Genomic DNA, 18,763 nt, shown 5'->3' on the forward strand with positions numbered 1-18,763 from the left:
TGTGTATGCTGATGAACACTCGCATGAGATAAAGACAGTTACATGTTACATGTATGTGTATGTTGCAAAAGATTTCTATTTCAAGTAAATGCTGTCCTTTTGAACTTTCTATTCATCTGTAAATTCTGAAAAATAAAATGTATCACAGTTTCCACAGAAATCTGAAGCAGCACAACTGTTTTCAACATGGATAATAATCAGAAATGTTTCTTGAGCAGCAACTCAGCATATTAGAAGGATTTCTGAAGATCATGTGACACTGAAGACTGGAGTAATGGTGCTGAAATTTCAGATTTGATCACAGAAATAAATTACATTTTACAATAGAATTCACACAGAAAACAGCTATTTTAAATCATAATAATATTTCAGATTTTTAACGCACTTTTGATCAAATAAATGCAGCCTTGCTGAGCAGAAGAGACTCAAAACATTAAAAAAAAATCAAAGGTTTAAACGCTAGCGTGTCTAGTCAAAGCTAATGTTGTTGTTTTGACCTGAGTGTTTGCGGTCAGAGTGAAGAGGACCAGCAGCAGAAGACAGACGGACATTCCTCACACCGGCTCATCACTCGCTCGTCATCACACCACCTACAGAAAACACACACAGCACACGTTTCTGAAGAGCAATTAATCAGGCTGAATTCACCACCACGATGATGATGCAGCGGGGTTTCCAGCTAGTTTCAGGGATCTTCAGCTCTTTTTTTTTCACCCGAGGTGTCATTATCCATCATGGATGTGAATGTTTTTCAGACTGCGAGTTATGAATTAGACATCTGAATTTAACTGGCTCCATCATTGTTTTCTCCTCACAGAAACGGCCGTGATCATTATCATCAGGAACAGACTCCTACAGCGAGTGCGTGTTATGAGTAACTCCTATTTTGGCTGAATCCCTGCGGAACGTTCGGAGCGGAAGAGATTTACTCCTCAGATTTCCCACACAGACATTCCTCTGTTAACATGCCATGGCATTACACACACACACACACACACACACACACACACACACACATAATGTGTTTTGGTGGAAAAGACTCTCTTTCCACGTGACAATAGACCGTTTTTTTTTCCCGAAGCCGGAGAACGGAACGAAATCTGAAACGTTTCTGCAAAAAACACCTTTACAATGGAAACATTTTTGGCTAAAACGTTTCAAATTCCATTCTGTTCCAATCTCTCTGCTGGACGTGACGCTCCCAGTTCAGTCTGTGCGTGTTTACTTCAGTCCTACAATGAAGAACGTTAGAAACATTTGCACACAGACAACTAGAAAAGCAATTAAGACTTCCAGTACTTTTCCTGCTGGGTAGTAACTGATTAAATGTAATCTGGATTATGTAATCAGATTCCAAAAATGGAGTACTTGTAACTGGAAACACTGAAATCGAGTGAATGTTTTCTGTACAAGAAACACACCTGAGAACTGCATGAAGTCTCGTGAGCCATAAAAGAGAAACCTCGGAGCAATAAACATGTCCCACACATTCCTCCTTTAATTTCTCACCCATGTTCTTTCTCTTTTTCTCTCTGCAGTAAACCTGTAAAACAATTTCACCTCCTTTGTCTGATTGGACCCTTCACAGCTGAAGAAAAAAGATAAATGGAGGGAGGAGAGACAAGTTGTTGAGGGGCTGAAAAGGTAAACATTTCTAGACCTTGAGGATGAACACACATCTTGCAGTCGTGCATTAATTCAGACAGAGATACAGGGAGCAACCCTGTGCGCATGGCATTATGGGAAATAACTACTTCAGCTCAGATTGCATTTACTCACTGTTGGTGTTTACCGGTTAATGGTGATTTAATTAGTTACTAAATTTAGCTACTAAAACCTCTAGCTTTCTTAAAGAGTCTTAAAGTTAATTGTGTGTTTGTGATTCAGACATGGTTCCTCAAATCATGTGTTGTTGAAGAGATTGCTGTGCTGTGACGCACATTTTCACCTGTTGGACCAGAAAAACGCCCACAGACATGAGCCACATCTAGAGAGCAGAAGATCACAGAGACGTGAGGATGCAAAACCCAGAACACTGTAGAAACCTTCATTAAGAAGATATATTGGTGAATGTGTGTAGTGAAAAACAGCTACTGGTCCCCACTGACATCCATAGTATAGAAGAAAAAAAATACTATGGAAGTGGATGGGGACCAACATTCTTCAAAATATCTTCTATGTTCAGCAGAAGAAAGAAAGTCATACAGGTTTGGAACTTTAGGGTCAGTAAATGATGACAGGGTTTTCTTCTTTTGTCTGGACTGACCCTTTAACTACAGGAAATCCTTCATTTCACAATAATCTCTCTGAATCACTAGACAGAGACGGAGAGAGAGAATTGTCATCAGCGGTAATAAAATACAGCTTGACCAAAAAGCAAGTGCTGACTGGAAATACCATTTATTGTTAGTGTGTGTGTGTGTAATGGTTTTAGTAATAAGCTGAATTAAGGCTGGATCTGAAGTGGACTGTGTGCTGAGCCTCTTTAGTTCATTGCTTTTTAAATACTCTCATTATGTGTAATAGATAAATGAATCATCTGGAAGTAAACGCTTATTGATTTGGAGGAACTCAAGTACCGTTTTCAAAAGCGATTAGGACCATTGACACAGAATATAAACGGTGCGTAAATCAGCTGCGCTGTGAACCGTTAGACGTGTGCGGTGGTTTAATGTGGATATCTTCACTTCTGCTCCATCATAATGTGTTTAATGCAGCATGTTTATAAAACAGAATATTTAATATTATATATAATATTATTATAATAGTTATTTTATTATATTTCAATAGTATTATTTACATTTTAATATTATTATTATTATTATTTATTTATTTATTATAATTTATATATTTATATTTTTGTATATTTATAACCAGGGTTTGAAATTAACTTTTTCACTCACCAGCCAATTTGGCTACTAAATTTTTAAGTGACTGGCCATTCATAATTTCTACTAGCCAAAAAAATTAAACAAATAAATAATGAAAAAAAGGCCAGAGGTAAGCCAACTAAATAAGTGTATGTGTGTGTATACACACACACACATACACTCATAAAATACTAAGTATAATATTACATATAAACATATGTAATAAAACTGTATTATAATTATAATATAGCACAAAGCAGAGGATGAAAACAAGAATATTTCCAAGTCAATGACTATACCTTGGAGTAATTAAATCCATTATTGCCATTTTATCCTCAAGAACCAAGTGACATTGAGAAGACGGTGATCATCGTCTCTGACAGAGCTGCAGACTTCACTAGCTGTGATTGTACAACAACAACTGACGCCTAGAGCTTCACACAGCGTGAAAACAACGACAGAGCGAAGGCCTGTGTTAAATGTCACATGACATCTGAGCTCCAGTTTGCCAGGAGGCATCTGAGAGCCTCTGCATTCAGCTGGGACAAGCTTCTGCGCTCGGATCACACCAAAGTTGAGCTTTCTGGCCATTAGATGAAACGGCATGTTTGGCGAAAACAAAATACTGCACATCATCAGAATCACAGCGTCCAACCGTGAAGCATGATGATGGTGGCGGCGCGCTGCGGGACGTTTGCAGGTGTATGAGGGAAGATGAATGCAGGAAAATGCAAGGAAGACTTGATGGAGTCTCCAAGACACCTGGAACCTAGAGAAGAATTGCTTTCCAGCTGGATGCTGAAACATCAAGCCAAATCTATGCAGGAACGGCTTGAAAACAGCGACGTTTGAGTGTCCAACTCAGAGTTCAGACATGGGTCTAGTTCATCTTTATTAGTGGACTGAACTTGTTCTTCTGAGATGTTCTGCAAAGGAGAATCAGGAAACATCAGTGACCAGATATTCAACGTTTAACGCCAAGGATGCATACACTGGCACGAGTGTACACACACAGAGAATACTTATGCAGTTGATTGTTTTAGGTCTAATAACTTCACTTTAAATAATATTTTCCTGTTGATCAGAATGAAAAACACCAAATTCATTCTCTGTGCTTCAGTCGATTTAAACCAACAAAACATCCTGTGTGAAATACGAATGAAGCTGCGCTCGATAGCGAAGGGGCCTCTGGGAACACGTTTGGGCCAAATGTACTCCGTTGTTTAATAAACACACTTTGGTGTGTAGAATGTCAGCACAAAACCACTCGCCTTGTCATTCGTCTCAGCTCAAACACTCCTACATTGACATTCAGGAATTAATACGTTCATTCAGCAAGGACGCATTAAAGTGACAGTACAGACATTTATAATGTTACAAAATATTTCTATTTCAAATAAATGCTCTTCTTTTGAACTTGTTCACCAAAGAATCCTGAAAATAAAAACGTATCAATATTTAGCAGCACAACTGTTTTCAACATGGATAATAATCAGAAATGTTTCTTGAGCAGCAAATCAGCATATTAGCATGATTTCTGAAGGATCATGTGACACTGAAGACTGGAGTAATGATGCTTGAAAATTCAGCTTTGTTCACATGAATCAATTACATCTGAACAGATAATCACATAGAAAACAGTTATTTTAAATTGTAAACATGCACTGTTTTGACTGTATTTTTGATCAAATAAATGCATATTGGTGAGCAGAAGAGACCCAAAAACATAAATAAATAAAAAATAATAATAATTACCAACACCAAACTGAGTGCTGCTCGCATGTGTCTTCAATGTAGACTAGTGTATAACGTATGTAAAACATCACATGTCTGTATTTCTGTTTCAGTCTATTCACGGCACTTGTAGAGAATCTGGTGGCTCTGCTAATGTAAATGTCCTCTGTGATGATTTCTCATCAAAAAATTCAACATTTGATCACGCAGTTATTCTTTAATGGATTTTCTCTATTCATTGAATGTGAGATCACTGATATTGAGTCGCTGCAAAGCCATTCTGGCATATTAAACACTGTATGCTTCCTGTCTGGAAAGGAAGTCCTGCGACATCACTGTCTGATTTACCGACAACTCGAGAGTGAGAGCTTAAAATTAAATATTAGATCTTCGACTAAGTTTAATGAATCATCTATAACTCTGCAAAAGTTAATTCCCATTTGAAGAACAGTTTCTGACACCCATTAACAAACAAAAGAAAAAAAAAGGTTTTCTTTTTTGTCACAGAGGTTAAGGTTACACAGGTCAATGAAATATCTGGCAACATAAGCTGCACTTAATGGACGTCACGAGTGACACCGTAAAAATGTCTGGCTACGTCACCGTTTGGATCTTTGCTCTTCAAGCGTCCTCAAGTGGCCTTATTATCACATGACGGGCAACATGAATCAAAGCAAAGTTATTACTGAGAAGATGAAGGTTAAAATTATTATTTAAAAGCAGCTCTAAAGTGGCCAAAATGAATAGTGAGTGCTTCGAAATGAAAGAGAGGTCATTTTATTTAATGGGATTTAAAAACGGTCGAGTAAAAAAGGGTTTGGCTTTTCTCCATTATGATTTTTAAAAAGACCACATCTACATGCACTCATTTGACACTCATTTGATACATTACATACTACTTATGTAACACAGGTTTTGTGGTCCAGGGTCAGATATATCGCTTATAGTGACTTCACAAAAGAGAGTAAAAATGTGATAATACACTGTGATAACACAAATACAATTTCTTTGTGCAGAAAGCACTTTTTCTGCTCAGATTGCTGAAGGGTTTGTGGTTTGTTAACACAAACAACACAATAGATTGAACTCTGTCTGGCAGTTCTGAAATGATCCACATCTGTGAACACACTTTCACACACCTGTAAACTCTGTGTGATCAGACGGTCAGTCTTCTGCTCGACCTCTGCGGCCACACATCTCTCACAGAGCAGAGCATCGGACAGCTGAACGTGTCTGACAGAGATTACACAGACACGGAGAGATTTCCTGCAGCAGAGCCGAGAAACCTCCAAAATATGTTCCCGTGCCATGATGTGGACACACGCCAACATCAACATGCCGCGTTTATGATGAGCATTTACTCTGTGGCAAACCAAACAAGATAAAGGCTTTTGCATGAAATCGAAAAACTAATGTCATACTTCACTCCAAAAATCAAAATACACATTAAGAATGTCATGGCTAATTTTGAACAATTATAATCGTTTTGGATTTTAAAAATTAAGCACCTAAAAATAACCTTTTTTTCTGAGCATGAAGAACATTTGAATGATCTGATGTACCTTTTTGTGAATAGAGTACCATAATGTGAATAGAGGAAATGAATGAATAAATGAATGAACTTTAGTATATTAACGGAAAAAAAACCAAGAAAAAAATATTAAAATTATTTATTTACACAAGTTATTTACATAATCTTCATAATTTAGATATAATGGTTGTGTTTACAGTACTGTCTTTATGCAATTTTAAATTGATACACAAAAAATACTGCAATCCAACAAATTAATAATAATAGCAATACATAAAATAATTAATAAAATGAAAAAGTAATTCTAATCAATGAGTAATTGTAATGTCACGATGCAAAAATATATCTATATCTATCTATCTATATATATATATATGTGTGTGTGTGTGTGTGTGTGTTCTAGAAATGTCCCTGATATAAATTGGGATTCAAATGTTTAAGACCACATTCTTAGCCATGTAACTTTTTCAGTTCAACTCAATTTGTTATGCAGATAATTCAACATTTTGTATTAAAATAGCACAGAATATGCAACAGAATGCAAATCAGAAGCAAACTTTGACTGCAATATATATGAAACGCCCTCGTTCTGTTTCTGTTTTTGGATCATTCATTCAAGACATTTAAAGCTCAAACAGCAATCATCATCATCATCATCATCATCATCATCAGATCTTCCTGCACTCTTAAAAATAAAGGCTCCAAAAGTGGGTTTTCACAGCGATTCCATAGAAGAACCTTTTTTTTTTGTTCTCCAAAGAGTGAACAGTTCTTACAAGAATTTTGGAATTTTTACCATTTTTGAAGAACATTCCAATCATCTAAAGAACCGTCTTCGACTATAAAGAACCTTTAGTGTGATGGCATAGATGTTAAAGGTTCTTAATGGAACCATCAATACCTACACAGAACCTTCATTTTTAAGAGTGTAGAACCACCATTTTTGCTTCCCCAAAGAATCTTTCAGTGAACAGTGAACCATTTATTTGTTTTGTTAGTGTGAAGAACATTTGAACCTAAAGAAACTTTTCCAATATAAAGACGTTTTTTTTTGTGGAATGGAAAGGTTCCATGGATGTTAAATGTTCTTCATGGAACCACAAAAACCAACGAAGGGCCTTTTTTTTGAGAGTGCCTGTTAGCTGAGGACTCAGCCGTCCCTTCAGCCGCTTGTTCAGGAGGGTGTGCAGAGGGCTGAGGTTCTCCGGGGTGTTTGCTGGCATTCATGTGGGCGTCAATCCAGCACCCAGCTGAGAGACATTAAACTACAAGCCCTTCAGTTCTCCACGGAGCCCAAAGGAATGTTGAATAAATAGAACCCGTACTCGTCCAAATCTCCCATACAATACACTCAAATGCGCACATATACAAACGCTTCAATCTCTAATACTGAGAGTTTGCATGAAGTTATGCATAAGGGCTCCTGCGATTCCCAGCTGCTGCGTTAATGAACCTCCAGTCATTTTTGGCATCTGGAGTCTCACATGTGCTGCAGGTGCACGATTCGCTATTCAAGAGTCGCATAACCAAACATCTGCTATACAAAATGAGGAATACGACTGCAGGAAAACAGGTTAATAATGGGTTAAAGTGATGGACGATAGTGGATCTAATAACAGGCGTACATGAGGCCTTCAGCGGCTCTTGTTCTTCATTGACGTTTCAGCATTTAATTGCACTTACATGCTCATTTCTTCCCAGAATGCCTTCACCGTCAGCACGGGAAACGCTTACAGAGAGTTTATTTCATTACTCAGATCTCCTGGTTCATTATCTGTGGAGTCGTCCTACACCTGAGGAAAGTGAAGTCCCTCTTGTGTTTTGTTCTCTCTGTGATTTTTTCTATTGATGTGTGTGCAGTCGGGCCTGAAGAATAGGATGTGTTATTGAATTTGGCTCTCTCTCTCTTTCATTCTGCATTTCTGTCTCCTGAGATATGAGCTCAAGCTCAAACTCACACATTGACACAGACGCTCAAACAATACCGAGTCAAACTGCTCATTTGTTTACTTTCAATTACATTACCCTCCTCTGAAAGTGTTTCTCTCTAAATTGCATTTGAGGTTTCCATTAACAGAGAGAATAACCAAAGTGCTTTTTAAAGGTGTTGAACTTCATGTAAAGATATCATTTGATCTGATGAGCTAAATATAAAAGATAAGTAGGGCCATATGAATTCAGTTTTCACTTTTTTTTCTTTTTTTTTCAAATTCCATTTTATTTTATTTTTTGCCAAGTTCACTATTTTCTGATTGAATTGTTCTGTTTTGTTTTACTTCAATTTTAATTATTCAAAAGCATGTCTACTGAATTGACAACACAATATTTAACAATTAAACAATTACTTACATTTTTAACAATAATAGGGTCCTATGAAATCCGTTTTATTTATTAAGTTCTGTTTTAATTCTTATATATTCAGCATTTTAATATTTAATACAAATATATAATCAGAAACTGCTGTAATTCATATGAATTTATAAAACTTGCAATTTTTTTTTTTACAACAAAACATTGGAACTTTTTTTACAACAGAGTTTTACTGTACAATTAAAACAAAGATGAAAAGATCTTGATTGTGTGACATTCCCTAAAAATATTTTAATAAATTGTATTATTGTTACTATTACTGTGATAAGTACATTTTTATGTACTTACAGTAACATATTCCTGTCAACTGATTTTTCGATCCAAAATTTGTCAAATTCTGTGACATTTACATAGTAAATTCCATTTTTATGACTGGATCCCACCCTTTCTGCCTTGTGGAAATCATAGTACTGGATGTAAAAATAGAGTTTCATGTAGCTCCTTTATTAAAGCAAGAATCCACTGGAGTTTTACCATAGTGTTCTTTACCTTCTTAATCAGGGTAAAACTGCTGTCATGCTCAACCTCACGTGGCTTTATTTTAAGATGGAATCAGACTCTTTCCTTTCAGGATTCCACAGCATATGGTACTCCGGAATCCTGACAGGATGGAATGTCTATGGATTCTATAAGTAGAAACACTGGGCATGTAAATCAGATGGTGACCTGGAGGAACGCGAGGACTTCACAGATCCGTGAGCGGCTCGATCGCTCCCAGCCAGATGGGCTCAAGCACGTGTTTGTTTGAGAGTGTGTGTGTGTGTGTGCACGCTTTGAGCTCTGTTTGGGGTCAGTTTCATACATTATACGCTCTGCTGCAATACTAACACAGAAACCCTACCCATAAATCCATATTCTGAGAAATCCACAGGGACTGAGGGGAAATGATAAAGGACACACAGAATGAAACTCAGGCAGTCAGATCTCCTGAAGTAGTGAAACTCTCATCAATAAGTGTCCAACAATATGATTTCAGTTAACAGATAACATGCTTGAACTCAACATATAGATTGAAAATTAGTGGTAGAAGCTAGTTTTTTGATAGTTTAGTAAATTGGTGATAAATGACTTCAGAAAGATGGCAGCATCATTATGTTATTTTCACACAGATAGGTAGGTCCACTAATAAAAGCTGTTGACTTTAGCAGTCTTCGTTGCATTATGTGCCAATGGTGACTGTTGAAAAATGGGAAAAAGCGCTTCTTGTGTTTTCTTTCCTTAAGTTTCTGAAGTTTCAAGTCTTAAAGTGTTAGTTCACCCAAAAATGAAAATTAGGCTGTGTTTTACTCACCCTCAAGTCATCTTAGGTGTATATGACTTTCTTCTTTCAGACGAATCCAGTCGGAGTTATATTAAAAATTGTCCTGGCTATTCCAAGCTCTATCATTGCAGTCAGCGGGTGTTGCAATGCTTCAGTCCAAAAGAAGTGAAATAAAAAGTGCCCATGCATAAAAAAAGTGTCTCACACGGCTCCGGGGGGTGAACAAAGGCCTTCTGTAGCAAATCGATGCATTTTTGTAAGAAAAATATCATCAGCCCGGAGCTGCTTCCGTGTACAACTGTTGGCGCAAGCTACATTAAAGTGATTATTACGTTTTGAATATGGATATTTTTCTTACAAAAACACATCGATTTGCTACAGAAGGCCTTTGTTCACCGCCCGGAGCCGTGTGAGACACTGGGGAAGTCGTGGCCTAATGGTTAGAGAGTCGGACTCGTAACCCAAAGGTTGCGGGTTCGAGTCTCGTACCGGCAGAGATTGTGAGTGGGGGGAGTGAATGTACAGCGCTCTCTCCCACCTTCAATACCACGACTGAGGTGCCCTTGAGCAAGGCACCGAACCCCCAACTGCTCCCCAGGCGCCACAGCAAAAAATGGCTGCCCACTGCTCCGGGTGTGTGTTCACGGTGCGTGTGTGTGCACTTTGGATGGGATAAATGCAGAGCACTAATTCCGAGTATGGGTCACCATACTTGACCACATATCACGTCACTTTCACTTTTTTTATGGATGAGCGCTTTTTATTTAACTTCTTTTGGACTGAAGCAATGCAACACCCGCTGACTGCAATGATAGAGCTTGGAATAGCCAGGACAATTTTTAATATAACTCCGACTGGATTTGTCTGAAAGAAGAAAGTCATATACACCTAGGAGGCCTCGGGGGTGAGTAAAACACAGCCTAATTTTCATTTTTGGGTAAACTAACCCTTTAAAGATATCTTAATATTCTTTTAAATTCTAGTTCTCAATAATCTTTTTTTTTGTAATCTTCATTTTAAGCCCATATAAGGTTCATTTCCAGAGATACAGGGATTGCAGTGTGGCTCCTTGGTATCTGCAGCGTTCAGCTGAGAACTTCTTTTCTTTTAAAGAGAAATGTCTGAACAACAGATAATGTTGAAACTAGAAATGTATCTTGTTTCCTTCTATCAAAACAATTAGAACATATCTGAGTGCCATAAATATATATTTATTTTCAAAGTTTGTGAGCCTGCAACTCCATATCTTCATATCCTTTGAAATTCTGGTTCTTAATAAACTTCTTTTGTAATCTTCATTTTTAATGCCCTATATGGTTCAGTCCCAGAAATATCACAAGCCCAATGAGACCTGATGTCCAAATTGTTGAATTGTTGAAACCCAGATGTGAAAGTATAAATATATCTTGTTTCCTTCATCTTTAAAAGTCATTTTACCAGTAATTTAACCATTTTTACCCTGCACTTTAGCTCCAAATCTCAGTAAACATACATCTGTAATATATAATATAACAAAATCAAAGATTTGAGTCATGGAAGTTTCTGAAATTTGGCTGATTTGACACGGATCACCCAGTGTGTGTGTGTGTGTGTGTGTGTGTATGTGTGTGTGTGTGGACAGACAGAGATATTAAGCTCAATTAACTTCATTACATAGACCAGAACTTTCAGAGCTCATCGCCATGACGACCATTACTATAGTGATGACATGCAAATTAAATGGTTGGAGTTGGTGGGAGGAGCCGTGATACGAGGGCTTGTAAGTTAGTGAACTCTGTGTGTGTGTATGTGTGTGTGTGTGTGTGTGTGCGCGCGTGCGTGTGTGTGTGTGATGAAGGTCAGAGCATTCACCGTCCAGCGCACAGCTCTTTAATCTGAGCGTCACAGGCAGATAGAGGGAGACTAATAGTTTGAGGTAATTCTGTCAGACTCTGCAAACGTTTCTGGCAGGAAGTGACAGATCGATGAGTGTCGGTGTCGGAAACAAAGAGCAGGAGAAACCGGAGGCTTAAGCAGATCTATCATTAATCCGTCACTCATTCTCAAACACTGAGAGAAGCACTAGATGAAGGTCAGAGCTCTTTAACATCAGCACTGTGAGCAGAGAGGAAGACGGATGGAGACTCGCAGCAGTTTTACTGGCTAATTCTGGCAGACGCTGTAAATGTTTTTGGCAGGAACCGGTGGATCGATGGATGTCAGTGTCAGAAACAAAAGAGCAGAAGAAACCAGAGTCATTAAAGGAACCTGAGCTTCTGATTTACACTTTCAAGCTCCAAAAAGCACCATCAAATCATCCATGCGATATAAGAGAAGGTGTTTAAATGCACATTTAAAGGCAGTGGGAGTCTGGTGAGTGTTAAGCAGTAAATGATCCGGTGCCAGTGATCAGAGTCCATGTGATGAACTTTGATGATTCATTTACAACTCCAGTGAGGAGAGATCCGCTGCGCCAGAAACGTTAGATAATCACTGTCAAAAAATCAATCCAGGGTCGCTGTGGGTCAAAAATATCTGAGGAAATAAACATCTCCAATTCTTGATTTAGTGAACGAAGCGCTCAGATGTGTGTCTTCAAACAACCACCAGAGCTTCAGGCTGGTGTTTCCACATGCAACAATTTATTTTTGCCATTACTGCGTGCGTCATTCAGAGTTTGGGCGTAATGGCACTACTAACTTTTAACTACTTAGTTCAGTTGTTCATACAGTATTTTAAATTCCTAGTAATGAAAGTTTCTAACTCGTAAAGGAGCAGTGTGACTACATACTGAACAGAGACAATCACATCTAACAGTCAATCCTCACCGGTTTTGAGGCAGAATTAAAAAAATAATAATTAAGTATTATAAATGCAATATAAAAATATGATATTGATAAATAGCAACAAAAAAAAATGAAGACTAGTTAAATTAATTTTACAACTAATAAAGTTGAAATGTTACTTTATTATATAAACTATATAATCTAACAAAGAAGTATTCTTCTGGCAGTATAAAACAAATATTAAATACATTTTATATTGCATTGTTAAATTTATTTAAATATTAAAAATACAATAATTAGTATAATAACAAAATTTATTTATAAATTTGATGTAAAAAATGTACGCCTAATTTAAAATGTTACTTTGTTAATTATGTAAACTACAGAAATTATATATTATGCAAATTATAGAATAATTATTTTAAAAAGACATTGTCTAAATGTTAAGTAGCCTAAATGTAGCTAATTTTTGTTAGTAGTGTCTGAATTAGGGATGTCAATTTTCGATCATTTCCATGATCGATGTTCGTTTAAATTAACGATCAATTAATCGATTAATCGTTAACCTTAATGCTGCAAAATACGTCTATGCAGCCCGGCACGACAGGATGTGCAAAAGTTACTCAAAAAAAAAACGCTTTCTCACCCGATTTAAAGGGGATTTAGTCGTAGCAGGATTGTAAAATGAATAGATGTGATTATGATAATTTGGTAAAATGAAGAGAGTTCGTTTGAGATCATTTTACTTTAGTGACTGTTTCCTATCCCGTCACGGGGACCGCTGAACGCGCCTCTTTAAATGGTTTCGTGGTGCTCGTTATTGTATTTTAAAACACAATTGCAAATCACATTAAAAGCTTAATTTGTACATTATGAATGAACGATGATGCATTTATATACAGTCACCATCACTCACAGCCGCTCGCACGTGTTTTGCGCATGAGCTGCACGCAGCCCAAAATTAAACGACTTAATCGACCATCGATAGCTTTAATAGATTAAATCTCTTTTCGACAATTAATCGATCATCGATTTGGTGCTCGTTGTTGTATTTTAAAACACAATTGCAATGTTTTCAAATGACATTATGGCATTAAAAATAAAATGATCATGACACATGTCATGAATATGAAGGAGGTTTTATGCATGTTTATGACAACTGTCATTAAGTGTCATTCGCTCAGTTATGTCATTTTTAATGCAAAGATGACATTGTTTGAGATGTCTTTGTTATGGGTCGACAATTAATCGATCATCGATTAATCGTTGACATCCCTAGTCTGAATGCATTTTTAAAGGCTATCAGGTGGAAATACTTTATATTATGAATAGTTTTAAAGTGCTGATGTGTGTCTTCTGGACTTTATGATGTGTGATAGTGTCTGGCGAAGGACCACAAACCTTAATGTTCCTAATATCTTCACAGTCCATGAGCTGAGCAAAGGAGAGGTTACACACACACACACACACACACACACACACAATAATGACACAATGGCATGGTGCTGCAACCTAGTAGCATCTTAATTACATATTGTTCATAACAATACAGCATAACACACACACACACACACACAGACAGAGAATCTGCACGATTGTACTTTTCTGAACTAGATTTTCTACTGACGCTTCATCGGGAACCACTATTAACAATAGCAGCATTGCTTTGAATAACCAGCCATACTGTGTTGCGCTTCTTTGTTGTCAATTATAAAAGCAGCTCACATCCCTGGTCCTTCATTATCTAGAGCTTCATTAATATTCCAACAACATCAAAGACGAGTTCCTTTACTGTCCTTATTGGAATTATGAACAAAGTATAGAGCGTTATCAGAGAGGACAGCATACATACAAGTATGCATATGAATAAATAAGGTTCTGTAGTAAGACCAGAATCAAACACATAAAAATGATATGATATATTATAAATAAATAGTTTACCAGAGTAAAAATCAATAAGTACAAGCTCCAAACCTGTCAGACTTACATCTGAGACTCTCTGCCTGTTCAATTTTTCTCTCTGCCTTCTGCGATGAAATCTGAAAAAGGCTCATTAGCATAGATTAATCAGTCCTAAACGAGTCTGTAACGGACTCAAGAAGCCACATTAATGAATAGCACCTTGTGTCTTTGCTATTGCAAGAATCGCCTTCGTTGCATCAGTTTCGATCACTCCTGATGAATTATTTTATTAATTCAGCATGTGATGATAAGTTTGTACTGAAGTACCACAGTACATGCCATTAAAGACGCTAACGCATCATTTCTTCATAAAGTAGATGTGACTAAATGGGCTTTAAAGTAAAACAATCAGCTAGATGAGCTTAGTGAACATATACAAAACTACTGAGCAAATGCATACATTAAAATAACTTTTTTTTTTGTTTGTTTACAAGCAGCTGGAAGGAATTCAGGACTCAAAACAGCATTGAGCAAACATTGGGTGTTATTTAAAACACTTCAAACTCAATGAATGGACTGAATCAATCAGACTGATTCTGAGTCGCTGTGAAGAATCAAATGTGTTCGAACTGAGTGAGCCGCTCCTGAGTTAAAGGAATAGATCTCTCAAATATGCAACTTCTGTCATCATTTACTCACTAAAAATCACATGATTTTCTTTTCTTCTTCTGTGAAACACAAAATAATGTATTCTGAAGATCTGAATTCAGCAAAAGCAGCAGTGGCCAGAAACCGTCAAGATCCAACACAGTCAAAAAAGACACCATTAAAGCATCATTTCAGCTGTTAAAGACTCGTACGCACTATATCCCACGTCTTCTAAGGCCATATAGTGGCTTTGTGTGAGAAACAGACTGTATTTAGGAAAATATTCCCACTGTAACTGGCGAACCTCATTGAAGTGACATGCACATGTTTGAGAGCTTGTGTTCGGTGCTCAACCGAGTCTCTGTGTGATGAATGGCTCTGAGAACTAATCAGGATCCTGCGTCATTTATATATGTCACTATACATGACCTAGCAGTCAAAACTAGCGCTAACAGATGTTTTCTTTAAAGTAATAACCGCTTCCCTGAAGAACTGCGTTTTCTTTCTCAGGGAAACGGCTGTTTAATCTATTCAGGTGCACTGTTAGACATTTCTGTCATTTCTACAGTTATTTACTGTATATCACCCAGTATAATACTGCAAATTCGCTTTACAGTAAGTAACTGTAATACCCTTTGCATCATGGGAATCTTCGAAATGGTCCTCACTGCAGAACCCAAGATCCAGGGGGCGAGGTTGGATCCAGATCCAACTCCTCCCACCCTTACAAATACCTAAACCTACCCGTCTCCGCCCCCTGATCCCTAAACCCACCCATATCCACCCCTAAACCTACCATCTCCACCCCCTAGATGTGGATCCAACCCCACCCCCTGGATCTTTGTTCTGCAGTGAGGGGCTACTGGAATTTTCTGTGACGTCAAACCCCACATACAGTGACTTACTGTATTTTTTTTAATTGCTGTATACTACTGTATTTGCCGTAACGGCCTCTTTGGCGCCATTCTATTGAGGCTGCTTTATTTTCCTCATTTCTCACATTTGGATTGACAAGATTTGACTTACACCGTATCTACAACGCCGCAACAGCTTGGGACTGACTACACTGGATGTTACATCGCTTGTAATGATTGGAAAATCCGTTTGTCCTTCGTGTCAGAAACAGCGCCAGCGTTTGGAGTACATCTGTGCATCAGAAATATACCGGGGCATCACTTTACTGTCCACATCCACTGTAGATAGTATAATGGGTTCTATATTGTCTTTTGTTGAGTCGAGTAGCGCTGCGACACTCGCGTCCGAGGAAGACACGGAACCAGCGCGGCAGCTTTGCCCAGGGATGAACCCGCGAGAGTGGAAGAGTTCTGGAGAACATCTGCAATGTGTATCGATGCACCTTACGAGAGAATTAGACCAGCAAGCAAGGTAAAAATATATGTATGTCTGTGTGTGTGTGTTTTGTCAGATTTTTGCTCACCAGTTAACATTTACCCCGTTAACATAGAGGAAACTTTACCAAGGTAAACTGCGCTGTCCTTTCAAACGACTTTGTCAGCATATTGAATTAACGTACTGAATTAAAATTAGCCAAACCAAATCTTTGCATAACTACAGGAAACACTGCATCTAACAATGGTTTGGAAAAAATAGTTAATTTAAAAATAATAATAAATAAAAGCATATACATGAACTCAAATATGGTTATGTAATAAGCATGTGTCCTATTCTGTGTACTAAACTCCTGAAACATTGGTGTCTTTTTGAAACATTGGCGTCTCTTTGTATATATGATATGAGATAGTTTTCTCAAAATAAGTAAAATGCTCATGAAGTGACTCAGAGCAATTCTAGAGATTATGTTTTTTGTGTTCATGTACTCATATATATATATATATTGAGGCAGCAGAGACTGAAAACACCGCGAGCTTCAGTAGGCCTATGTGTAGTAAATGAAACCGCATGTCTGTGCCATTAATTTTCACGAGGGGCGGACTGGGAAAAAAATTTCAGGCCGGGAAATCTCACACTCATACACCCATAACAAATTCTGAAACATGGACAACCCTATTTTTTGTATGGACCTCACTAGGGCTGCACAATTAATCGCATGCGATATTTAACACGCATCTTATCAGTAAAGCCGGTTCTGTAATCAGCGGTAAATCTCCATCACCGCGGGCTTTCACATTGAGTGTGTGTGTGTGTGTGTGTTTCCCCATGAGACGGACCAGTGATTCACAGCCCTACCTGAATGCAAATACACTCTCAATAGGCTTTGAGGGAGATCCGATCAGCCGCACATGTTAACAGGGTTGTGTTTCTAATCACGTATGTGACGTTTGATGTGAGTGACAGAAGTGAGAGTGGTTCTCCCTGACCACCGCACTGAAACACAGACGGTAAATACAGCGGTAAATACAGCAGACAAGATCCAGCCGGTTCCTCAAAATCTTCCTCGCTGCACCTACATCCTACATAAGCAATCTCATTAGGCAATGATTTGGGACACTCTACACTTGCACAAACTTACAATTGATTTAAATAGATTGGTGTTAGAAAATTAGATTGAGTTTATATTGGGTAAAAAAAAAAAGAAACCTTTTTATTGATACTTTTCAGTAGTGTGTGAACTTAAAGATTACTTATAATCAGCATCCTAGAAATCAGAGATGAGAGAATCTTTTCTTTCATTACTTATAACACACACACACACACACACACTCTCTATCTCAGTGGAGACTTTGCACGGACTTCTAGAGTTGATGACGAATCCCATAACGCAACCCCTCAGAAACCTTTTTGCATATTTTTAATTAATTAAAACATGATTTAATATATTTATTAATCCAGCTCCCTGTAGTTTTCTACCAAAATAAAAGCTTGATGCTTTAATGTTTGAAAATGAGGAATTAAGACAATACTAAAGCCACAAATATTAGTATTGTACTTTTACAGTTATACTTTTATCATATGATGCCATCACATTATTTTTCTTAAATAGAATTGTTTTATTTTACAGTGAAATATTATATTAGTAGTAATTCTTAGTTTGTTTAATATTTTATTTAGTAATAATAATAGTAATAATTATTATTATTACAATTTGGTCAAAATGTGTGATTATCAATTTGACAATCTTAACAATAATAATAATAATAATACATATACTTATTACAATCAAAAGTTGAGAATATATATATATATCAGTATGACAATATTATTATACAATATGATTATTATTATAATTTTTTTAATTATTATTATTATTTTTTGTGCCAAATTGTGCAGCAAACCTGGAGCTCTTAAAAAATTTTTTTTTTATCATAAAAATAGCTATTTGCTTTTTTTCCCTCAAATTGTGCAGCCGTAATTTATGAGGTCAAACGCAGTAAAACGCAGAAAGTTGATAAACATGTCATTAGATCTTTGCGGTGTGTGTGTGTCTCACTGGGATCGTTGCGTAGCTGCTCCTCTGCTCTCTCGATGGTGATCAGTAAACTCTCAGTGGCATCCGCACGTTTCCCAACTATAGTGAAGCCGTTCCACACATACATCATTTCCTGTGTGAGGAAGAACCACAGATGCATCACTTCCTCCTCTCTTCATTTACACGTGTTTTTGGTGTGTGTGTGTGATAGTGAGAGTGTGTGCGTGTGTGTCTGTGTGAGAGTGTGTGTGTGCGTGTGTGTGTGTCTGTGTGGGTGTGTGTGTGTGTGTGTGA

General features: G+C 37.3%; 1 protein-coding gene across 1 annotated transcript in view; it reads right to left on the minus strand.

The window, feature by feature from the left end:
* The window catches only part of LOC107698219 (glucagon receptor-like), a 35,232-nt gene that overhangs the window by 13,355 nt on the left and 3,114 nt on the right, over window positions 1–18,763 (minus strand). The window contains exon 2 of the mRNA XM_016499184.1: window positions 498–590. Coding sequence (XP_016354670.1) covers window positions 498–551 — 54 coding nt within the window. The 5' untranslated portion in view covers window positions 552–590. The remainder of the gene's footprint in view (window positions 1–497; window positions 591–18,763) is intronic.

Source organism: Sinocyclocheilus anshuiensis, unplaced genomic scaffold, assembly GCF_001515605.1.
Source record: "Sinocyclocheilus anshuiensis isolate Anshui unplaced genomic scaffold, SAMN03320099.WGS_v1.1 scaffold2736, whole genome shotgun sequence".
NCBI classification, from domain to species: Eukaryota; Metazoa; Chordata; class Actinopteri; order Cypriniformes; family Cyprinidae; genus Sinocyclocheilus; species Sinocyclocheilus anshuiensis.